The sequence below is a fragment of the Corvus hawaiiensis genome, chromosome 12 (genome assembly GCF_020740725.1).
Source record: "Corvus hawaiiensis isolate bCorHaw1 chromosome 12, bCorHaw1.pri.cur, whole genome shotgun sequence".
Lineage (NCBI taxonomy): Eukaryota > Metazoa > Chordata > Aves > Passeriformes > Corvidae > Corvus > Corvus hawaiiensis.
In genome coordinates this window covers 12,553,880-12,579,353 of record NC_063224.1, presented here as the reverse complement: position 1 = coordinate 12,579,353, position 25,474 = coordinate 12,553,880, and the positions used below count along the sequence as shown (strand labels likewise).

Sequence of the window (25,474 nt, the reverse complement as noted above, 5' to 3'; positions counted from 1 at the left end):
GGTGGGTGGATGTGTAAAAAATCATGTCTAAAAGTCTCAGAGTAGGGTTAAAAAGTCTGTGTATATTTTCATAATGCTAATGAAGATAGAATTAGTTTTCTTCAGATATAGGGTTTCATCATGTGCAAGGCTGAATGCCCCTGCAGAAGCCAAAGGAACAGCTATAAGTTCTAGGCATTTGTCTTTTAATCCACATGAGAAGCATGTATCTTTCTGTTACATATATGATATATGTTATGTTGTGATAGATATTAATATTGATGCTCTTTATGAGTGCTCTTGATTTATGCAAGTGCCTGATGTTTTAACTTGAAACTTGAGTAAAATATGCTATTTCGTGCATTGAAAAAAGGCAACTAATCTTTTTGGCAGGTAGTGTTACCTTCTTGGAAGGTACTAAGCTTTGCGTGTGTTTGAAGAGTGAAACTGGAACAGAATGAGGACTTTATTTCAACTTCATTACTTCACTCACTGCTGGTGAATGTGATAGGTTTTTGCAATATGTCAGAAACTTTCAATATTTTGCAAATCATTCAACTTATTTGCAGTAACATTTCTGCTGTTTTATATTCTCCTAATACTGTGTTTGAACTTCCTGTGACTCTAGTGATGTTTGTAGGAGAGGCTGTGTACCAAAAGCCGTTGGTAGATTGTCTGCTGAAATTATCCCAGATGTGTAGTGAACACAAAAGCAAATCAAGTATAATGATCCTCTCATACAAGTTTGCTGATATCAATTTCACCCTAAATATAAAGACAGGTTTGCAAATATGAGACTGCTTTGACATTTCCTTATAAGCATTTTTTCTTAAATATGCTTTTCGTAGTGGCTTTGCCTCCAGAGAAGACAGATGGAGTTTGCAGTGGAGATGAAAAGAAAGCAGAAAAAGAAAGTGACACACGCACGAGTTCCAAGAAGCAGCTGAAATTTGAAGTAAGTCCTTTGCATTTTAAAGTTTCACTGTACTGACATAATTATGGTAGAAAAATAACCTGTGGACCAAATAGTGTCATCTGATGCATGTTTATTGCTCCCAATGTTTGTAATGGGTATGGGAGGCAACAGAACTGGCACAAATCAGTGCCTTACTATTGGTGCTCCTTAGGAGGTGATTTGTGACATTTATTTCCAGGTTTGGAGAGAATCAAATGGTGATTATTTCTCTGCAGGGTCTGAAATGTATAGTAAGAAGCTTTCAGTTTAACCCTTTATATGTTATGCCAGCTACCATATTATCAAATCTTTAGATTGAGTTTCATGGACTATTGCACTTGGATAAATCTACGTGATGTAAAGGATGCTTGTAAAAGCTTCTGAAATGATTGGTCTTCTGTGCCCAGGTCTCCAAAGTGAAATAATCCTGACCTGCTACACAGGAAATCCATCTGATCACATGGAAGGAGGAGAAGGAGGGTGATGAGTCCTATGGGCTATTTTGTTGTAGACTTACAAACATCATATAACTGCCAGACATCATGTGTAGTTGGGAGATTTTGTTTCTGTAGGGAGTCTTTTCATAAATATGAGTATGGAAGCATGCAGTCATCCAGCTAGTGGGTTGTCTGTCTTGGTGAGGAGGAAGATATTCTGGTACCAGCAAGAAACAGCACAAATATTCATCTCTGCACTTCAGCAGGTATGGCAAACTTCTGCCTTTCAGTGCTGTCAGGCTCCCTAAGTAATGAGCTTTGTGTTTCTTCAATTGCTGTTTAAAAGACACCTTGCAGCATGGCTCGAGTGTTCTTTTCCTTCTCAGCCTTCTCAATCCAGTACAATTTATTCAATTTATTTTTTATTGTTTTAAAGCAGATTAGGGGGAGGTAGGTTTCCCATGGGTAGTCCAGGTATTGCTTGTGTGCCTTCTGGGGGGAGGTGAATGTTCCTTTTTTTTTTTTTATTGCACAGCTATAACTCTTTTTCTAGGCACATTTTACATTCTACCTTGAGTAGCAGACATTTGCAGACAGGAAAGGCATGATAAATTGCAATTAACAGTGCCTTGACATTTGAATGTTGGAGGACACCTGTCAACATGGTTGGTGCCAGAGTAGCTGGAGCTCCACTGTACCAGCAAAGTCTGCGTTTGTTCCCAAGTAGTTCTTGGCATGCCATAAAGGTTAGCACTTGGTTCTAGGCACTGTGACTAATGCAGGGAAGGTTTCCACGGCTCTTAACTAAGCAGAGCACATCCTCACATAAAGATGTTATGGTAGGCAGTGTGGGACAGGGAAGTATTAATATGTGGCAAGAAACCAAGTATTGAATTTTTTTTCCCTTGTTCTACAAATGGAAGTTTTCCAGCAATGTAAGCTGGGAGCTAAGAGACTGGTAAATGCTTCAAAGGTATAAAAGAATCAGAAACGCGTGTGTTGCGACAAGAGGTCTAAATCTGAGGTGAAAGTGGTTTGGCTTTTAAAGGTGCCGGGAATGTTTATGTAATACGAAACTGTGTTTCCACAGTGGAGTGTGGGGCACTTGGCAGCTCTCAGCCGGGCTTGTTACAACTGAGAGGAAGGCTGCCTTTGAACTCGGCAGGGGACGGGGTACCCGTAACTGCTGTAGGGAATTGGTTTCAAGTCAGAAGATCAACCAGGTATTTTGAGGTCTATCATGCTGGAGCTATTTGGAGCTGTTTATTTTACTTGCATACAGTGCCTTTCATTTTAATTGCACTGTAACTTCTCTGTTTTGCCTTTTTGTGGCTCTGGATAATTCTGATTGCACAGACCTTGAGAGACAGCAAATGGTTTGCACCCAGGTGTCAGTCGAAGTGCATCCTTTGTTCTTGATTTTGGTTTGGGGATTTATTTCCCCTTAAACAAATTGATTCTTTCAGGCATTCCACAGATCACACTCTCACTAATAGAAACATAGTTAAAACAAGAAGCAGGCAATCCAGGTTGTCCACCAGGTTGTTCTTGCCAGTTCCAAGGCAGGCTCCATTTCAGGAGCTTCAGTGGCTTGATGTTGTACTGCACTAACTCTGACAACCTTTGCCTGTCAAATATCTGTGTCGAGGACAGGTCTCTCTGGTGGGGATTTGTGTCCATACCACATTAATCCTTACTCCTGGCCCTGTGGTGTGCCACCTCATTTTGCAAGTCTGCTTCTGTTGTCTTCCTCTTCCTGAGTTAAGCATAGTTTTCCTTCTCACTTTTTAGTGGGGTGTTTTACTACATTTCAAGAGCTTCAGGGAGTAGTTTTCTTGTACCTTTTCCTGTTTTCTACAATGCAGTAGAAAGCATGTTGTGAATTCCCTGAGGTGTATCCCAGAGAGTTAGGAGTGTTATATGACTGTGATGGGACCTCTTTGTTGTGGTGGACAGAGGCCTCTCCGGGACATATCCTGAAAGTTTCCTCCCACAGGGGAGGGACGAAGGAAGAAAGCAAGCAGCCTCCTTCTACAGAGAGTCTCCTCTGCAAACAGGCCTTTTGCTTTAGGTAATCAGCTGCTCTTTGCATGTTTCTTAGGAATTGCAATGTGATGTGTCTGTAGAGGAAGATAACAGGCAAGAATGGACCTTCACACTGTATGACTTTGATAACAACGGAAGAGTCACACGTGAGGTAAGCAAAGTACAGCTGCCCCTTTATGTGCAGCGCTTGCTAACAAGAGAAGTGTTTTATAACAGGAACATTTTTTCTACTATGAAGTAGAGGTGTCCTGCCAACTTAAATAGCAGTTTCCATGGACCCTTCTCTCCTATAAACAATCCCACCAGTAGTTCACTGTTTTCAGATGTACTGTACCATTTTTTAAGCTGGTTGTTGTTTAATACCTGAGATTAGCCTTTAAAAAATAGTACTGGCATTTGAGGAGGAAAAATATCTGAAACAACTGAACAGCTAAACACATTGTCAAAATAAACCCCTGCAAATGTATATTGTTCTGGCTTCTCTCCTGCTTTTCAGAGTTAAACTAACTAAATAGCAAGGTTGCTTGCTGACGTTCTTTCCAATAGTACTAACTATACTTTTCTATTGTTTTCATGAATATTGGGCTGATCTCTGCCTTTTCCCTCCAAGTATAAATAACACTGATGATGTTCTCTGGAGGACTATAAAGAATGGCTGTTAAAGCATACCTGTGTGTATTTTTTATCATCAGGATGTCTTCAAGTCACATTTCATGTGCAAATGAGAAGCCAAATAAGAGGATGTATAGATTAGGATATAGTCTTTTTTGAGAACTATTTCTGCCTGAATTGAATAACACTTCTTCTAGAAGAATGTCTTTTACTTGGGATTTACTGCTGTAGGTTACGGGGGTTCTGGGGTCCAGTCGGGACGGCCGGACGTAGACGGTGACGGATGGAGATGAGAGATCTCTATAGGCAGGTCTTGGGACACAGCCGGTTTATTGTAAAGGGCGTGGGTATTGGGGCACTGCTCAGAGCTGGTAGACTCAGCTCTGAGCAGGCCCAAGAGAGCAAGAGAGTGAACGGGTGAGAGAGAGAGAGAGAGAGAGTAGGAGCAAGAGTAGAAGTGGAAGAGAGGAATGAATAGAAGAGAGAGAATGAATAGAAGTGAGAATGAGAATGAGAATGTGAATGAGAGAATGAGAATGTCTGAAGTCCTGGTTACAATACAATAAATCATCTTCTGCACTGAATATTCTAATTGTCACTAACCAATCTAATACAAGATACAAATCCTATAGCATTTACATACAGCCTATAAGAGTTCTTATATTACCATAGAGTGTTACATCTTAACTTCTAAAAACTACTCTTTGGACCCCTTCTGCTGAGCTAGTAGGGTCTGCTCTGACCCTTGGACCTGTTTGCAAGCAGAGGGTATTGTTCCATCAAGAGGGGATTACTTCAGTCGGCCATACCATTGTTTTCTAGTTGTTCAGTAACTAAGACCTGGTATTTCAAAAGTGGCTTTCATTTCGATGTTGCTTGTAGTTTTCATATTCCCAAAATCTTTTGTCAGGCAATCATATTTCCAAGGCTTTCCTGTTTCATCTTCCCCAACATCTCCCCCTTTTCGACGGACAATTAAGATATTAGACATAGTCTTACTCGTCATTTTTTGCACACACTGAAGTATACAAGGTACTGCTACTAAAACTATAATTATTACTACTAGAATAATCAAGCCTATTTTACAGAGTTCCCTTAGCCAGGGTGCAAAGCTCCAACCATCAAACAAACTGTCTAGCCAAGACGAGTTATCTGTTGTAATTTGGTTAGCTAGGTCCCTTAGGTTTTGTAACTGTTTGTGAATGGAAACAGAATGATCGGATAAGTTCATACAGCATAATCCTTCAAAATCTTCACAGCCATGCCCATGTGCTAATAAAAGATAATCAATGTAAGTTTGGTGTCTATGGCTGGAAGTCGGAGAAATGTGATGATTATCACATGGCTAATATTTATCAAAAGTAACATTATCAAAGCTTCTGGTAAAGGTATTCCAACTAAACAGGTTAAAAAAGGTTTGTCAGGGCTTGTGTCAGATAGACAGATGGTATCGGAGCCTGCAGATTTGGCTAAAGCAACCCAGACATTTGTCTTTGGTTGATTTACAGGTAAAGCTTCATTATAAAAACAAAAACAAAAGGTTAAAAGCAACATGCATCTACACAAATAATGCTAAAACTCCATTCTTTTCTCGAGCTGTTTCTGGCAGACAATCTTCTCTCAGTGGTTCTGCCGAGTTCACATTTCAGTGCCGGCTTCTCGGCTTCTACTCGCGGGGTCACTGCCTGAAGTGGAACAGACAGTGGGCTTTGATGCGTGGTACAGCTTCACGTTCTTTTCTGGAATCCACTTGGTTCCTTCACTTAGGTGATGTCGCAGGAGCAGCGTCCTTACTCAGATGTCTGTCGTGCGGGGCTGGCCAGGCACTCCACTCAGCACTCAGGACGCTGCTTTTCGGTCCTTTCCCAGAGCTCCGGTTTCAGGCGTCGCTTGGCAACGGCTTTCCGTGCTCAGGACCTCACGGGTGGGTCCGCACTGAGCTGCAGTGCGGGCGGTGCTCAGCACTACTCGCCTGTGCTCGGGGCGTGCGGCAGATTTCCCTCCGCAGAGCTCCGGTCAGCACTGCTTAGCAGCGTGTCCGTGCTCGAGGGGTGATACGGCAGACCTCCTCAAAGAGCTCCAGGTAGCCGCTGCGCAGCAGTGGCGGCCTGTGCTCGAGGACTGCCAGGCAATTGCCTCCAAGAGCTCCAGGTAATCCCCGTGCTCGAAGGCTGCCTCAGCAGAATTACAGAGCTCCAGCTATTACGATGCGCAGCATCGGTATGCCGTGCTCACGACAAGTTCTAGGTGGCTATAACTGGTCTTTTAGTTACCGTCCATGGAGAAAAGTCCTACAGATGGAGAAAGCTGAACCGGGCGTTCAATCACGTTGTGCGCCAGGCTGCAGGTGCTGGGTGTGGGCTCGGCAATCACGGTGGGCGCCAGACTGTTGGTTACGGGGGTTCTGGGGTCCAGTTGGGACGGCCGGACGTAGACGGTGACGGATGGAGACGAGAGATCTCTATAGGCAGGTCTTGGGACACAGCCGGTTTATTGTAAAGGGCGTGGGTATTGGGGCACTGCTCAGAGCTGGTAGACTCAGCTCTGAGCAGGCCCAAGAGAGCAAGAGAGTGAACGGGTGAGAGAGAGAGAGAGAGAGAGTAGGAGCAAGAGTAGAAGTGGAAGAGAGGAATGAATAGAAGAGAGAGAATGAATAGAAGTGAGAATGAGAATGAGAATGAGAATGTGAATGTGAATGAGAGAATGAGAATGTCTGAAGTCCTGGTTACAATACAATAAATCATCTTCTGCACTGAATATTCTAATTGTCACTAACCAATCTAATACAAGATACAAATCCTATAGCATTTACATACAGCCTATAAGAGTTCTTATATTACCATAGAGTGTTACATCTTAACTTCTAAAAACTACTCTTTGGACCCCTTCTGCTGAGCTAGTAGGGTCTGCTCTGACCCTTGGACCTGTTTGCAAGCAGAGGGTATTGTTCCATCAAGAGGGGATTACTTCAGTCGGCCATACCATTGTTTTCTAGTTGTTCAGTAACTAAGACCTGGTATTTCAAAAGTGGCTTTCATTTCGATGTTGCCTGTAGTTTTCATATTCCCAAAATCTTTTGTCAGGCAATCATATTTCCAAGGCTTTCCTGTTTCATCTTCCCCAACATACTGCCATGTGCTGTCATTGATTTTTGTGATGTGTGTTTACTGGCTCCCATGCCTTTAGATAATCAACTGAAAATCAAAGGCTTTTTCTCACTTAGATCTAATGCTGGTGCCTGTGACAATTGCTAAAAACTGACTGAAAGCAATAGGGCAAATACTGAAAGTGTAGTGGCCTTAGACACCAACTGAGGGCAGATTTTTTTCCTGTAAGCCTGAAGCAAATTTCTTTTGACATTGCCAAATGTGGTGGTTGTTCAGGGTTTTTAACATGTATTTGAACATCATTACAAGGTTATTTTTATTGTCGCTACTCTGATAGTGTGTTGAATAGTGAAGTGAAATCTGTGCCACTCATGCACGAGAACAAGCAGATGAAAAGTTGCTGGCCAAGTCCAGAGTTTCAGATAGGGAGATAGAGAGAGGGAGGGCAAGAAAAGGAGGGGTGAGGTGAGGAAGTAGTGTTGTATTTGTTAATGTTTGTGGAATAGAGACTAGAAGAATGAAATAACTTGCTTGAAGTCTCACAAGAACCTAGTGGCAGATTGAACCCAGGTCTTTCAAGACCCAAGGCTAAGTCTTCATTACAAGATTATCATGACTCTCAAAAATAGGGGAAAAACACGCAAACCCCAAACCCACACACATGGGTGTCTTTTACATTCAGGCATGGAATTCCCATTAATGTCAGTGGGAGTTCCATGTGCTGAACATAACGAGAATATGCTTTCAAGTGTGTATACAATAATTATTTGTGATTATGTGGTACACCAAAGAGCTTAATTTGACTGTACTTTGAGAATATGTTACAGCCAAATTCTATCTCTCCCTGCTACAAGAGCTGACTACAGCTTAACTGAAACCAAATCTGTGCAGGGATTGAATATTATACTACTCTGAGGTCTGGAGGTTGCTACATTCAGGCTTGAACCTGTGCCAAAAAAAATTCTTTCAACCAAGGGACCAAATAGTTTGATAATTTTCAGCTCTTTACATGTGACCAAAGATAGAAACAAGCAGTATGCACCATTGCAAATCTCCCCATTTATGTCACACACTTCTTCTGCAAACTGTTCCAGGACCATTTGTATAAGCCATCTTCTTGGTTATCTTCTGTTGAATCCAGGTGCAGTTTATGATGGTTTTTTTGAGCAAGAATGACTATCAATAGCAGCTCATAGATAATCCTGGCCACAAAAGAGGAATTTTAGTCTCTTAATATGACATAGAAATTCTTGTTCTCCTGGCCCCTGGGAGCTGGGTAGACAAAGTGTGCCTGATACTGTCCTTTGCTAAGCAACTCCGCTCCTGTTCCAGCAAATGACTTAACGAGGGGGAACATTAAACATTTGAATAGTTTCAATTAAAATGAATAAGAGACATGTTTTCAGTTAAAAGTATGTGAAGTACATTGCTGGATCAGGGACAGAATGGGCAGTCTGAGGAAGAGGCTGATCTGTACCAGTGCCCTTTAGTGAGCTGATGAAAATGCATTCAGAAACAGTCAGCTTTTCTTAACAAAGGTCCAGCATTCTGGTGAGAAAAGCTTAATATGAACCTTTTCTCCTTCTTGGAAAATTTCCCTTTAATGTCTCCTGGATTTATAGCTGGATTTAACAGAGAGATGAAATTTTTTAAGTTAAGTTTTTTTACCTGTAGACCTGGAGGTGCCTTACAAAAAGAAGTCAGTAGTATTATTCTTGCTTTTCACCACATTGTAAAAGTGAGACACCGGAAAAGAAGTGGCGTGCCCACCCACATCCATTTCATTTGATTCAAAATCATTGTGTTTAAAACATTATACCTCATGTCCAGAGAGTTTCCACAGGAATCCACGGTGTTAAATTAAGTTTGTAAGACACACAGGTGGGGAGCAATTTTACTAATGGACTGAATGGTTTTTTTTCATTCAAATGTTTAAAAATTGTAAATAAGCTGTGTATTTAGTTGATACAACTTCCCTTGGGTTTTACAGAATGACAGATCATCGCAAAAGCATTCAAATTCCATCTTAGTGAAATTTCTTCTGGATCTTAACAACATCTTCAGAACTTAATGCTCCTTTGATTTCCTCCTAGAATCTGTATGACTTATTCTGTAGTCCTTATAATTAGAAATTCATATCTAGTCAGGCTTCTTGAAGAGATACACCCATTATGAGAGCATAAATATTGGGATGGCAAATTATAAATTAGCATTACTGCATGTTACTAAACTTCTGCTTTTTCTGTCATAAGGATGTCTGGTTTTCCGTCCTTTTTGGTTTAGTGAGAGATAACTTCTCCTGTTCTAATATGTGTATTACAAAACTTGGCTAATAATGTTTCCCTTCATTCCATAAGCCATAAGAGGACAATTCATTATGTACAGCAGGCCTTTTTAGAACTGACAGCTGCGCTGTAATTATCTTCACACGAATATTTGTAATTGGACTTGAAACTTGGATAATTGAACTAATGTGTTTTGATCCATGAGGTTTTATATTGAGCTCTCTGAATGTAATTATACTTCATAAACACAAGCTTGTTTTTTGGTTTTTTTTTATCATTTCTTCCTTGTAAAATTGAGTTTCTTTGCTGAGCGGCTGCACAGGAATAAGCACACAAGAAAGTTCCTTGTCAGGACAAAAAAAAAAAAAACGGGGAATTTCTTCTAGAGTAGCTTTTGAGCAGATAGCAAGTGAAGCTCCTTTCACGTTCCAAATAAGAATGATTCAAAAATGTATGTGATCAAACAGAGCTGATGTTGCAATAAAAACATCCTGCTGTATGTAGAAATCAAACTACAAACAAAGTACAAATGAGACATTTGTATTTATCTTTTTCCAAGGGAAAGGTAATGAACTGATATTGATGTTTCTCTTCATGCATTTTTAATGCTAAAAATGTTCTTTGTGTCTTACATTAAATACCCAATTTTTCCTCTTATGTTTCCTTTGTGACTTGTTCTTTCTCTTTTTAGATTTTTTTACTCCTGTGCTCTGATGAATAAAAAGGTTTGAGGTTATATCTGCATTCAGAACTCAGTCATTGACTTCTGGAAGGATATTGGCTTTTTTGGGGCAACCATTTATCCACCTGACCCTTATCTTGAAATTTGTTGGTTTTCACTGTGTTTGTCAGCATTGTACTAACTCAGGACATAGAACAATTAAACCAATGGATAGAGGAGCAGTGCCTATCTGTGGCCATAATTTCAGCCATTAGAAATGGTGGCTTCATGTCAGATAGAAATATTAAGAGAAAATATAACTTTCTCTTTTGGTTTTAAGGGGGGGTCGAAGAATTCTCTCTCAGGCAAGCTACAAAGACTCAAACTGAATCTTTTCTTTCAGTGTTATTAAACTCTTGGTTTTGGGGGTGTTTTGTGGTTTTTTTTTTTTATTTGAGGGAGGCTAGTAGTTTAGCATTTTTTGGGGGTTGTTTGTTGGTTGGAGTTTTTTAGGTACAAATGTCCCATTCTGTTAAATTAATTCTAATGGAAAAGCCTATTAGTGGCTTCTACAAAAATCTCTAATTTGCTAACTAGTCTTGGGATGATAAGCTATGCTAATAGCTTATTAACTGGGAAAAATAAGGTCATCCCTGTACCACTAATATTCCTTAAAAATAGAAAATAGTACCTGGATAAGGACTTTCTTGGTCTCACATAAGTTCTGGAAGGAATGAGGAATACTTCAGTGCTCTCGTTCTTTTTTCAGACCCATTGGTTTCTCTGAATGTTCTAAATTACTGTTAATCTCCTACTGGAGATCCAAAAAAGTATTCTGCAGATACATGTGTGAGTGCAGCATACATGTGTGGGCTTAACTGTTTGCTTTTTAATATTTTGAATGGAAATATCTCTGGCAATCTATTAAATTTTCTCTTCTTAATATACTTTGTTGCCTTGGCTGCTTGATAAAAAAGGATGGGGTTTTCACCCTGGAAAAACCAACCGTGGTGTTCAATAAGCAAAAGACAAATCTGGGTATGGCATGTGCTGGCTGTTTGGATACTACTCAACGAGCATTTGTTTTCCTCTCTGTGGAAATATATCTTAGTTTCAGTTTTTGTACTTGATTAAACTAGAGATTCCAGCAGAATTCTGCATACCAGAAGCCCCTCAGAAGTTAGTCATGCAGCATACTTCCCCTCTAAATATAATCCATTTGCTATAAAGGAGAGAAATATTTTTGTTTGTTTGTTCTTGTTTCCCTTTACCCATTTAAGATAGTAGTCTAAAACTCCACTTTCTGTGGGGGAGGTGCAAGCAGTCTAAATCAAAACAGTTGCAAAATCACATGACTTTCAAAACTCATAATTCATTGTGCGGAAAAGTTCGGTTCTTTCGTAGGTGGGCTCTGAGTCATGTTGGTTGATGTATCAGACAAGAGGAACATTTAACTAGGTTTAGTTCTTGATCTTTGATGCTAAATTTCTTTAGCATGGTGACATGCAGAAGCTGGTGTGTAGAAGGTAAAGCTGTCTCAATGGATGCAGGCAATGTTCAGTGGGACAGCTTTCAAGAGAAATGTCTGCTGGCAGGCTACGGGAAAATAAAAATACTTTTGGGGGTAAATATACATGTAACTATAAAATATAGAGTGTGGAACATATCTTAATGGTCTATTGCTACCAATTTGACAAGAAACCATTACTGTATTAGCTGCCAAAACAGGGCTGTGAGAAGGCAGTTTTAGTCACAGTTCAAACCTTTTTGACAAAGACCATTCCCTGTAGATCAGCACCTCAGAAATTCATATGTTGTAATTGTGAAGCAACAGGAGGCTCAAGCTGCCTTGTAGCTGGTACCTACTCAGCCAGGACTGGTGCATGAGACAGAACGACCCAAGCAGCCTTGTTTGACCAAATCAGAGCTGTCAATTTGCTGAAATTGCCAACCCCAAATTAGGACCACAAGTAAATGAATCCTATAATAAAAATGTTGTTGTCAGTATTTAAAAGATCAGCATAAGCACTAAATGGTTGCTCATGGCTATCTCTAACCTCGATCTTGGTATGCATCCAGTGTGACGACCACGTTCCTCCAGTGCCAGAATGCAGAGCTGTTCAGAGCACCATGGAGGAGGCTGCCTGTTAAGCACATAACAAAATGCAAAGGCAGCAGTGTGTAAGTCCACAAGGGTCTTGAGTCCTCTGTGCAGTCATTTCACAGCCTGGGCATTAATTTGGGTTAATTCGGGCCTGTTTGGCTGAGAGATATAACTTGTTCTGCTGTGATGTGCATGTGCACATATTTGTGACTTGCCAAGTATGTGTCACACAAATGCCACATTTGGCCTTCCCTGACAGCCTTTGGGAGTACTTTTTGAACTGCTGAGTCAAGCAGCTTGTTGAGAAAGACCCTCACAGAACACAAGGTGCAGATTGTCAGCCAGTTAGCAAGTTAGACCTCAACCCTGAAAAAAAATCATGTAAAAGGACAGTGGGGGATTTTTTATCTTTGGTTATTGAAGCTGAAATAGACTAGGTCTTCGAATATCTGGCTTTACAAATATCTGGCATAGCTGAAAAAAGGAAGAAGGGCAGATTATTGTGAATGAAAAAGTTGATAATAACCTCTTGATAGCAGCCTTGTGTGGAAAGATGACATGTTGGCTAACCAACATATCCAGGAATGTATGGGAAAAGCTCCATTTACCCAGGTGCTGAGTGTATGGAGCCCAGTTAAGGATAAATACTGTGCTTAAGTATTCTGCTGAAGGAGAAGGTTTGGCTTATCAAAGTATAGGATTATAGCACAATGCTCCTAGAACATGACTTATGAAGGGTGTATAAAACAACGGATATGGCTTTTTGTCTGTTTATGTGCTTGCTTGGATTTGTCCTCTTAGAGGAAATGAAAATCCAGCTCTTCAAGCTGACTGCTGGATGTGGCTCTGTCTATTTAGAGGTCTGGTTATGTTTCAAATTAGGGAGGAAGTGTGAGAAGGGAGGTGTGTTAAAGAGCTGTGAGGTGTCCGCCAGATTGACACAGAGCATTCTGACCCACACTCAAGCTTTAGATGGTGATTGTCAAGAGCATGGAAAGCAGCTACTGACATGGTGGTTATATCCCATATAGACTCCTGCAGCCATGAGAGAAAAAATATCAGTGGAAAAATAATCGAGACACTGCAAATTCTGCTGTCTTTTTATGACTATATTGTCTTGAACTTACAAGTCTGGAGAAATTCCCCTGAGTGCAGAAAAGTTAGAGAGGTTACATGTTAAGATAAAGTCTGGACCCCCTAGGATTTAGTAATTCTTTCTTCCTATTGAGCTGAAAAATCATCTACTGTAATATCATCAGTCCTGGCCATAAGGTCAGTATTTCCCTAAATTCTGTGTGAGTAGAAATTAGTATTTCTGTGTCATCTTTAAAGCTGGTTCCATAATGAGGACTGTGTGGTGTGTTGATAAGTATTGGGCCCCATTAGGGCATACTAAACTTTGAGCTGCCCTTGTTACAGGTGTGACCCCTGAGCAAGGGAAAAGTTGTAGAGGTTTTGAATTTTTATAGACCTGACTCTTAATCCTGAGAACCAGTTATACTTAGCAAAAGATGATTTCGATATTTCCTTTGTGCTTGCAGGCATCTGGAAAGAGCTTAGATACTAGGATAGATCAAGGAAAAGGAAGGCCAGCATGGAGAAATTCTCAGATATGCATTCAATGGGCTCTTTACAGCCTACAATGATCAGAATGCTTTGGCCTTAGGTTGGTGCCCAAGATCAGTTGGGTAAAATCCCTTTGAGGAAGAGCTGTGAGCCAAGAGATCCTCTTTTCATCCTGGCAATTTAAGGTAGTACCCTGTTTGAGCCTGGCTGGATTAAATCAGCCTGAGAGACCTTTGAGTATCACCAGCTACTAAACAGTGTTCCTCCTGTTTGAAACGATTGGCTTGTTAAAATTGTCTGCTGTTCTTTCCAATATAGGCAGACATGTAAGCCTTTGTTCACATCCCATTGCCTTCAAAGAGATCTGTGAAGAAGGTTCTGTAATAGACTGGATAATATTTTCAGTTAAAAATGTGTGTTTAGAACTGGTTGAATTTTACAAAATAAGCTAGACCCCAAAACACAGATGGTAGGGTGACATTCAGACAGACATCATTGGTTTCCAAACCTGAGGTTTACAGTTCTGCCACTTCTCCTACTGGTTTTCCTCTAGATAATCAACCATTTAATTATCCCAAGGAAAAAAAACAAACAAACCAAAAAAAACCCCCAAACAAATAGGAAGACTGTAATGTCCAAGATTTTCTTCAATTGCTATATTTCTTTTGGCCATGTGAACTCAATTTTTAGTGGAGTATGAATGATTATCCCTGGGTTCTGTGTAAATCAAAGAAAAGAAAGAACACCATTTTGCTGAATCAGAGCTTGGGAAACCTGAATATCTTTGTGGTGTTGTTAGTGTTTTGGTCTGCTTTGCCCCAATTCATAATTCCTCTTGGTGAAGATTGTAACGCTCTGTGCAAGTTGAACTCTTCTAAATTCAGTGACTTCTGAGGATACATCAGCATTTAATAGTCCCAAGTCCAAAACAATTGTAAGCATCAAAGCTGAAGGTTTCATGCCATTTTCACAGTACTGTGTTCTTTTGTGTTTCAATCCAACTCTAGGATATTACCAGCTTGCTTCATACCATCTATGAGGTAGTTGATGCATCAGTAAACCATTCTCCTAGTTCCAGCAAAACTCTGCGAGTGAAACTTACTGTGGCACCAGATGGCAGCCAGAAGAAAAAGAGTATCTTGTTGAATCATACTGGTATGGATGTGCAATCAGCCATTGGAAAAAGTACAGAAAACTCCCAGAGTCCCTTGAAAACCCATCTCTATATTTTGTTAATACAAATACATATATACTTAAAGGCAAATAATTATGTGGGTATATTAAAACCCATGAACCTGCTTTATGATCTTGGTTGTAAATTACCTGCCCTCTTTCAGTGTCTCATTAGCAAATCAGGGTTCCCTCTCCTGATGGATTGCTTCTTTTGGAAGCAGCAATAACCCACATGTTGTGTAATTGTCTTTATGCACTGCAAGGCAGATCTAAGGCCTTTTTGACCACTTTGCTGATACTACAGCTCTTGGTTTGTGTGGAAGCAGGTGTAGGGGTATAAAATGTTTCTTGCCAGTGTATAGCTACCGCTGCTGCTGGGTAAAAATAAACAATTAAGCATAAGCAAACTCGAAGAATCTATGCATAAAAATTGCACGTTTTTCTGTGCTGGCAGAGTCTGCCATTATAAAATGCTCATACCATGATGGCTTATCCAACTTATCTTCACTGTAATGATAGTTGTATCAGAATAATTACTTCAATAGATAGAGTAGTACTAAATTGAAATACTTAAAAGTATTTAAAATAATACTTCAGTAGAAAACATAGGCATCAGGTCTAAAAGGACAGCCTGGTTACCTCAGTTTTAATAAAACACTCACTCCCTCAAGAGCAGACACAAGCAAATTCCCACTGCTGGGAAGCTACATGATGCATTAGTACAGCAGTGAATTGCCAGCTACTGAGCCTGTCAGTGTGAGTGTGGCTCCACTTGGGCTGCCACATGGAGTGCAGCCTAACCCTACAGTCGAGGTTACATCTGACTACAATCTGTCATGCGGGCAAAAGCACATTTGAGAAGGTTCCATGAAATGATACATCCCATCCTGATCTACTGACACCAAAAAACGTATTTGCAATGTAGATTGTTACTTATGCTGATCAGCAAGGGCAGTAATGTGACAATAATGTGCTTTCTCTTGGCAGATTTGCAGAGTGCCAGGCACAGAGCTGAAAACAAAGCTAATGAAGAAGCAAGAAGCTCTGAGAAGAAGCAGAGGGCTTCTCTCAGGTAAGGGGAATTGAACCCTGACTCCTAGCAGCCACTGGGTAGCTCTGAGGAAACCTCAACCACTGATTTCTTTCTTGCCTGTTTTATTTTTAAAAATTATTTTAAAATACAGGAATTACAGGAGTTTTCATTGTGGACTTATGAGCAGATTCCATAGCTGGATATATACATTAAAACAAAAAAAAAAACAAAAAAGAAAAAAATCCTGACATTTTCTTCTTCTATGAGCTCTTTGGAGGATCTGAATTGTCTTTTTAGATGCTGTGTGCAGATAAGGGAGGTAAATAGCACAGCCTTTTGGCTAAAAGTGTCCTAAAACCTTTTCATCTCCTTAGTGGCCAGCTCCTGCCTTTCTCTATCCTCCTTCCAGCCCATCTTTTTCACTCATCAACTCAAACAGTGCCAAGCTTTATATGGTCTAACTTGGTTACCAGCTCATAACCTGACCAGAGTGCTAACAGGTCATCTTCATGTATATTTGGTATACTTTAACATTTTATGTTTCATACTAAGGCAGAGGGAAGTGTTTGCTGAAATGTTACAGTAATGACATTGACTCATTAGTTGTGTTTGTTTCTTCAGCTGCAAATTTAAAAAAGAAAAAAACAACAAACTTTTGGCTTCCCTTGGATTTAGAGATATTTGTCTGAATACATAACAAATTTATCAGGACAAGGAGCATTCAGTCTTATTAAAACTGACAAGAGAACAGTACCTCCCTTTTTTGGATGGAGAAAAAATGCTAGTGAGTTATCCCAGTGAGCAAATCCCAGTACAGTCAAATTTCAGATTAAAAGAAGAATAAAATTAGTATTAATCTTGTGTCAGCAACTCTGTACAAAATCTTCTATGAACTGAAGAATACTCTGTGGTTTTACTTGCTAGCCTAGATGTGGTGTGCAGATTCCCTCTGCCCATTAGCAAAGTTTTGCCCTGTGTGAATTCAATAGACTGTTTTTGTTTGATAATCTAGTGCAAAAATCCCCTTTCAGTTTGAAGTCCCCCTCTTATCCACCTTAAAGTCCAGGCTCTGCAAATGTAGTGTTTTTATGAACAGCATGCACTTCCAGTTAAATCCACAGTCATAGAAGCATCAAATGTTGGGACAAAATATTTATCCTTCTCCTCCCTTTGGTGAGTGACTTCATAGAACAAATCTGTATCTTGAGCTGAGTAGATCAGCATCAGTTTTTGTTGCATCCCACTAAAAAATGTAGACAGGATGAAGAGAGTGCTGTTCACACTGTGTGTTTCAGGGATGTTCGTGCACTCTGGCCAAGCTGACAGCCCTCAGGAAAGCTCAGATCAGAATCTCATGATATTAATGCAGTTGCTTTCCCTTTGAAAGCAGCAATGAGGACTTGTGAGAAGTGCACACATCTCACATGTTCAGTCACTTAGGAATTCTAGGCAAGATGTGATTCGTATTCAAGATAAAATGGATAGAAATGTTTTTATCCTGAAGGCTGGGAGATAGATGGGTTAGATTTTTCATTTGCTGGAAGCTACAGGCAGGAGTTTTCACCTGTAGGGCTAATATGAGTATCAAGATAAGTAGCTAGATTCATGGCTAGATAGCCTGGTTCTCCCTGGCTGACTTAAACCCTGTGTTCTCAGTGAGTGAGGCTTTCAGGAGATGTCCCTGCATTTTTCTGCCCTGTGCTCTGTCACTGCTCTACTCCCCTTTCCTGCTATATTGCTGTGTGCTTCGTGCCATCAGGATGACACATCAGCCTGGGAATTTTAGAAAGGACTTCCATACACTCCACAAACACTTCAGCAGATGCCATTTTTATTAAAACCAAAACTAAACCAAGCCCAAACCCAGTAACAACACTGTATTTTTATACAGTCCTTGAGGCATGGTTGATGCCTGCCTCTGTCTTCCCATGTGTTTGCCGGATAGCATTGTGGGGCTGGATGCCAGACACTTCAGTTCTCAGAAGTACTTGAAGTTCTCTTTGACAATGGAGCACATCTCTCATCAGTGTATAATTGCTTCACTGTGTATATTTGCATGAATATTGTTGAACGTCATCTTGCATGTAAGAAAGTTATTAGAATGTAGGGCTGTGGCAGTACTGGCATCATTTTTGTTCTCTGTCTTGATGAGAGATTGAATTTATTACAGTAACAAAATAACAGGTTCCCTGTTAACTTCATTTCCAACAGACAGTGCTCTATACAGTGGTGCTTAATTGTGTTGGATTAAATTCAATGATATTTCTTCCTGGGTTAACTGTGCATTGTCTCCAGCACGTGTGCAAGTCCCAGTGGTTTCTGAAGGTGATTCATGCCTGGCAACTGCAGTTAGGCAAGTTCTAGCCCTAGAGATCTTTTATGTTGACGTGCTAAAGTGTAACAACCTGTAAAGGTGTGTCTGAGATAGGAAAGGTACTGAGCGGGCAAGGTATCCAAAAACTAAAGAATATCTGGACATTCCTCTTTTTTTTTTTTTTTTTTTTTTTTTTTTGAGAGTACCCCATGTCACTTCTGGAGTTCAAAGCTGACTCAGAGTCTTTAAACCTTACCTGCTTTCCAGACAAACTCTCCTCCATTCAGGAGACTCTACCTCTATCAAAGTAGAGCAAAAATGATCTTCCAGGTAGGTCAAGTCTTGTGACTTTTGTCAGAGGAACTTCAGACCTGTGTCTGACAGAGACACAAGGGGACTCAGTTCTGTAATGTCCCTGAACAGTACAAGCTAGACCAGGAAAGCCATTTGCGCCAAAGCTCGATGGGATCAGCAGCCTCTGGAAACTTGGAAATGTGTTAATAGACTAAAAGCAGAGTATTGGGCACCATACAGTACAGATCCCATATTTAGCAACTGGTGTAGCATACAAGGCCAAATTCTGGTGTTAAGTTGACATCAGTGCACTTGCACAGAGAAATAGAAAAGCCAATCTCGTGGTCTTGGAGACTGAACTGACTGAATGTCAGGCAGCAACTTAGTCAAGAGTTTTCTGCTTATCCTGCTTGTTATATTGAAAATATTGTTCATATTTGCAGACTTCCATTTAAATTGCTGAATTAAATTGTTTGGCATTTTGGGCTACAATACTGTAAACTTCTGCCTGAATTTTTTCTGCCTCATAAATGAATGGTATTTCAGATATTTATTCTCAGGAAATAGTTCTGCTATAAATAAAATTGCAAAGCTGAGCAGGAAAAGGAGTTGAGATTCTAAAGCCAGCATCTGATCTGACCTTATTAATTATATTTTGGAAAGCAGCAGTTACCTCTGATTGTCCTACCAACACCTTCTCTTCCCAGGCTCTCTCTAGTTACTACACCTGTGCTGTTGCCTGTCTGTCTGAAGCAGGAACACATGAACATTTATCTGGATTACCCCAGCACTTCCCCACAGTGGTGGGAATGGTCGTGAATCAAACAGCAGATTTTCTTTGGCATGTCCAAATTGGAGAATCAGTTGAATGATTTGGCCCTAAGACAGAAAGTTATAAATGCTAGAAGTGGTTTTATTTGCTTTTGCACGTGTGATGCAATTTGAAAGCCTCCTTTGCTTTGTAACATTGTGGTTGATTTATGTGATGAGAAGGAACAGTCAGTTCAGGCCTATCGACTTAGCAAATCTGGTCATCCAGAATTTCAAGCATTTGTTGTTTCTTTGTGAGCAGCTCCTGTCACTTCAAAGGGTCCATTAGTTGTTGGTTTGCAGATGGTGATAACAACTTTAAAGAAGTTGTGCTGAATTGTAATTTTGCTTCCTGCTGACAGATACCACCAGAGTGAGAACAATCCAGAGCAAAGTGGGTGCTATCGTCATTGTGTTGATGAGAACATTGAAAGGAGAAACCACTATTTGGATCTTGCAGGAATAGAGAACTACACATCAAAGTTTGGGCCAGGTAATTTATGTTGTAACATCATAATCTTTTCTTTCTTCAGTTTCACGTTCCGAATCAGGGACAGTGAATTGTGAAGCTGTGTGATTTGCGTGTAGTGACTTAGGAATAGGACTGTGAGTACTGCAAGATAATTACTGGTGAAGGTGGCATCACAACAGAGTGGCTAATGTGCTGCAAGGCTGCTTTGATGTACTTGTTTGTGTAGCTAAACTTGGAGCTGAGCCTAGGAGAACAATCTTTACATCTAAATTATTAAGTTTAGTCTACGGGTGAGGCAAGGACTGACTTTTGGATGTTGGAGCTTGTTCCCAAGATGATACCAGCATATATTTTATACTCACTACTGACCCAAAAATAGGAGAATGTGTGTTCGTACCTGGAATTTTGGATTCAGTCCCTAAATTAAAGAGATTTGGATTTCCTTCATTTCCCTGCCCTCTGCCAGGATTTTACTATTCCCCTCACAGTTAATTTGATGACCAAGAGTTGGGAACATAAAGATTTTTATACATACACACACATGCTCACACATGCACACATTCACTCTTCTCTAGGTATGTATTCATATTTGTGTGTGTATTATTTACTGGCCAGAATTATTAAATGTAATTAAACTAGACAGCTATAATTGCATTCACTTCCTTAGGAAAAATTTGTTCTGCCGATAATGCTATCCCTGCCAACTGCATGCTACTAATTAAAACTTTGAAATACTAGATGACTAACTCAGCTCGTTATTTCCTAGGATCTCCTCCAGCAGCTCAAAAACATGACCCACCAGGCAGAATTGTGAATCAAACTAGATCCCGTTCTCATGAGCCTGAAACCTTCTATGTTCACCATAGGAAATCTCAAGTGGTGGATCCAAACCACATCAATCTGGCTGAAAGTTCGTATGCCAAGATTGCAGAAATCCAACAGAGGCTCCGGAACCAGGACTCAAACAAGCACTTTGTGAGGTCTCCCAAAGCCCAGGGTAAAAATGTCGCCCCTGTGCATCCTGGAAGGGCAGTTAGAAATAAACCTTTTCAAGGGGTGTCCTTGCCCATGGCTTCCCCAAGTGCACGGGTGGGCCAGAACCTCCCGTACCTTCCCTTGCAATCCCAACAGATCCACAAGAAGCATAAGCAGAGGGCAAAGGAGAATCACCAAATGTGCAAAACCTTCCAGTCTCCAGGGACAGTTGTGGAAAAGGAACATGTGAGAGACCTGCCCACAGTCATTTTATATGAAGGCCAAGTGGGACAAATGATACAAAGACATGAGCACCACCACCACCACGAGCACCACCACCACTACCACCACTTCTACCAGACATAGAAGAGATCCCACCAACATCCTCCAAGAATCATCCCAAATGAAGGAAATGAGTTCTTGTGATACCAGAACTAAGGCATTACTATGATTAATATGATCATTACTCCATTAATATTCAGCTAGCATATATTTTAGAGGTTATATGGAACTCTTGAAACTCACCCTATTTATATGTTGTGGAACCGCATAGCTTACTCAAACACCTTGTGGATTTTTTTTTTTTAAGTGGCTTGTAAAACAGCAAACAGCCATAGCTTTTTGAGCTGTGATTTAATACAGGTCGTCAACGCACTTCTGTAAAAGTACTACTTCCATTGTACTCAGAAAGATACTTCAAACAGTCTTGCAGACATCTAGCTTTCCACTCTGCTGTACGTCGGCTGATCGCACACAAGCCTTTCATCAGGGGAGCAATGTTCGAAGGGTTGGACTCCAGAGATACTCAGATAATGGAAAATACAAACAGCTGCTACCTCTAGTATTATTCAGATTTTATTTTCTTTTTATTGATTGTAATGTGCTACAGGGGGGAAATTTAATATACTGTGTTCATGTAGCCTGTTTGTGTTCACATCCTTTCAAATCATCTTAATTACATGGAAATATTTGTCAAATAAAACTTGTCAACAGGGCTACGTTTGTACAACTTACACTTTATTTTCTTGGAGATTCTTCACTGACAAAAGTACAGTCTGTTATATACTGGGTAATATTTAAATATACTTCTTTTATTTTTGGTTTTTCTCTTGCTTATTCTCCACTCTGTTTGGGGTAACCATTTGAAAAGAGGAGGATGTGAAATGGGGTTTTCCAAAGCATCACTAGATTTTAGTGCTTGGGCTATAACTATCATTCATGGGGGTTTGAGAAGGAGAGGGGTTCATGGAGGGGCGGGGGGGGGGATTTGTTTTGTTTAAATCCACAGTTCTTTGTTTTGAGAAAGAATTGAGGAAAATATACTTTCTCACTTTAAATGTTGGCAAATATATATAAAATATAAATATAAATATATATATATAAATATGCGCACTCTCAGGTACATTTTGTTGTGTTTTAGAAATCTGTGGTTTGAATATTAACATTATATTTGTTTTTTCCACAACAGTGATTTTTTAGAAACATATGCCATGGCATTTTCTTGGTGCCTCTGATTTAAATTCCCAAGCACCTATCAATTTGTGCTTCTCCTATTTTAGAGACGTGTATAAAAAATATCATTCACAATCATTCTGGATTCTTCTACTTTTTCCATGTCAAAGGGCTTCCATTCCATGAAGGAGAATCAGACCACACTCACAAGACCTTAATGGCTGCTGAGAAATTTGAAGGTCAAAAGAAAATTGGAAAAGTGGAAAAAAAAAAAAAAAAAAAAAAAGAAGGGTTAGTACGTTCACGTTTTGCTTTCCGTGGAGCCCAGATTTATAATAGATTCAGTTGGGGTTTGTACAGATCACCATTTTGCAGGTAGAAAGTGACTGGAAAACACCTACATTTCTTTTGGAACATGAAAGTAGAGAACTCCTACATCAAAACATAAATGTTCTATAAATGTATTTGCTTTTGGTTTTAATTATTTTTAATGTTGTGGTATTTTGTCAATAGTATATATTGTAAAATGTAACTATCCGACGTTGTTATAAGCCCTTTATGATTAGGGTATTTTTTGTTTTCTGACTAGAGTTTTGATCAGTCCAAAATGGGGTATTACCTTACTGCTGACCAGTTTTAGAGGGATATTGTCCTTTCTAAGAACACAGAGACATCACCTTGTAAAGAACAGTGGGAAGCCTTGCCTTCTTGTGGAATTGGAATAGAATCACTGCTTAATGGTAATTAGGTCCATCTCTTGTCTCCCTGGATCAGCAGATGTTTAGACTTATTGTCCCCTTTAAAAAATCTGGTTTATTATATTTTACTTTTTTTAGCTGTCAACAGCGTGTTCTGTAAAATCTAACAAAATGTTTTTAAAATGTGTTTGATCTGTGTGACAACTATACTGTTCTGTTTATTTTAAAATTCCTAAAGTCCAAAAATATTTATATGCAGAATTTTCTGTGTTGAAAATATGAAAAGGCCACGAATTTGGTTAGTTACCACTGAGTTGTTCTAGTCTAAGCCTTTTTTGCTGCTTGTGTATCATTCTTTTTCAATGTATATATAATTATGGACTGCAAAAAAAAAAAAAGGCATTTATATGTCTAGTAGAAGGAATAAGCTTATTTATATTATAGTGTTAAAAAAGTCTGATGTATTCAAGTGACATTATACCGCATGCAAACACACAGTGTACATTCCATCTAAGAAGGGATGCCATGCTATTTGTTTTGAAGAAGTAATTAAAGCTGTTCTCTTTTCAGTGGAGCATATGCCAGAAAGACTGAGAGGTGGAAATTGTTCTTAGTCAATTTTTTTTAATGCAGATTGTTGCTGAAAACCAGAAAACATTCTGGAAAACTCAAGTGCTTTCAGAACTGTGGGATTTTCCGAGAAAGGGCAGCAAAGGGGTAAAAATGCTCCTTCACCCAAAGGTATTTTGCTGGAAAAGAAAACAGCACCACTACCAAAATCCCATCTGACTGAGAAGTGTGCAGTACTGGCTGTGCCAGGTGAACTCTGACATGGAACATGACTGACCATTGGTTACAGCTGGGCATTGATTTGTTTTGGCTTATTATATTTGGACATTCAAAAGACAGATTCTGCCTTGCTCAGAGTCTGTGAAACACGTTTTAATAACATGGCATCCCCTTACAAAAACTTTACACCAGCCATGTATGAATATACAGTATCTAAATACTGTGTTGCAGTTGTGTTATGTGCATTATAAGTGTGAATAACATGTAGCACAGTTTCTTTTCACAGAACCTTAAATTTCCGTATCTTTTAAATATGTTTGCTTTTCAGTATTTTGTATAGTAAATATAGATGGTTTTGACTAAATGCTTTATTTATTTAACAGCAAAAACTGTGCCAAGAGAACCCCCTGTTAATTAAAGTTTTACTAGTTCAGAAAATACATTTCTTTCTTCTTCTTGTGGATTTCAGGGGCCTATTGCAATTGCTGTCAGTGCTTGCAGATCCCACTGATGAAAGAGCTTGCATTAACATTTTTGGGAACAGGATCAGGAAATTACGTATGGACTGGGTATGCTTTGGTCTAATATTTAAGCTATCAAGTTTAAAAGGTAAATTTCTTGTCCCCTGCTGTTGGACCTGTGTTGAGTAACTGATATTTCATCTTGCTATTAACTCTGAAAATTTTCCTTAAAAAAAAATTGTTTTAAGTTCTTCAAAACTGTAGCTGAATCAAAATTTGAAAGAGTTTAGTTTCTGGTTAAACAAAACATTTTATTCCCAAAGAAAAAATATCAAAGTTGAGTATATTGTTAATATTGAAAAGTAAAATGGAGTGGTATTAAGTAAGTTCAGATGAAAACTCCAAACTTTTCACTTACTTTTTCTGTTTTTACACAAGGAAGTTCAGCAAAATGAAGTCAATCCTGAAGTTTGCACTATTTGCTGAAAAAATTCAATTGAAAAATATTCCTCATTTCTACCAGCTGCAATGCTGGGGAGGACAGTTTTTTGAAAAGAAGGATTGCTAAGCTCTTCTCACAACTTCATGACCACAATACGAAACAACCTAAGCTAAGGCTGTGAAGTAAAATCTCTGTCCCAGTGAAATCTCTGGCAAGACTGCCAGGTTCCCACTGGCTGCAGGGTGCCTATAATTTCATTCCAGGAAGGTGGGTTTGAAGTCTACATAATGTGCAGCCAGTAACTTCAGTATTTATTTTTTCTGCATCTTACTGCTGATGGGTTTGCTAATAGTAAATGGAAGTTTTGCTGTAAGAGAGCAAGCTGGTAAATTAATTAGGATTAGCAGAAAATACTGTCTTTATACTGTCATTGGAGGACCTCAAGGCACTTCCAAATGTCTTTGAAACATCCACGTGTCATTTAGTCATTGTTAGACATGGAGACCCAGTTCTGCCTGTGGGTGATGAGGTACAGATTCTCCTGGCATATTGGCAGACCAGCCTCTTGAGGCCCTACCAAATTAGAAAGCAAAATATGTGACCTCTGTTATGATCTTTCTACTCTAGTCATCATGAGCATAGAACAGCAATGTTAAGCTGGAGAAGTACTTTAAAGATGTGTGTGTGTATATACATGTGTGTGTGTGAGTGTGTCCTCTGGCAGAAGTTAGTGAGTGGAACAAGATGGATTCTGGCAGAGTTGATTTTTTCTAAGAAGATGAGCATGGTGTATTGCTGACAGTCCACAA

General features: G+C 39.6%; 1 protein-coding gene across 3 annotated transcripts in view; it reads left to right on the top strand.

The window, feature by feature from the left end:
• NKD1 (NKD inhibitor of WNT signaling pathway 1) overlaps positions 1 to 24,200 on the top strand; it is a 111,448-nt gene extending 87,248 nt beyond the window's left edge. For 2 of the 3 annotated variants that reach the window (XM_048316775.1, XM_048316774.1), the window contains exons 5-10: positions 828 to 934; positions 3,473 to 3,568; positions 14,760 to 14,907; positions 15,913 to 15,997; positions 19,739 to 19,869; positions 20,615 to 24,200. In XM_048316775.1, the coding sequence (XP_048172732.1) occupies positions 828 to 934; positions 3,473 to 3,568; positions 14,760 to 14,907; positions 15,913 to 15,997; positions 19,739 to 19,869; positions 20,615 to 21,189 (1,142 nt within the window). In that variant the 3' untranslated portion in view covers positions 21,190 to 24,200. The remainder of the gene's footprint in view (positions 1 to 827; positions 935 to 3,472; positions 3,569 to 14,759; positions 14,908 to 15,912; positions 15,998 to 19,738; positions 19,870 to 20,614) is intronic. The other variant, XM_048316776.1, reaches the window with a different exon arrangement.
• The last annotated feature ends 1,274 nt before the right edge of the window (positions 24,201 to 25,474 follow it).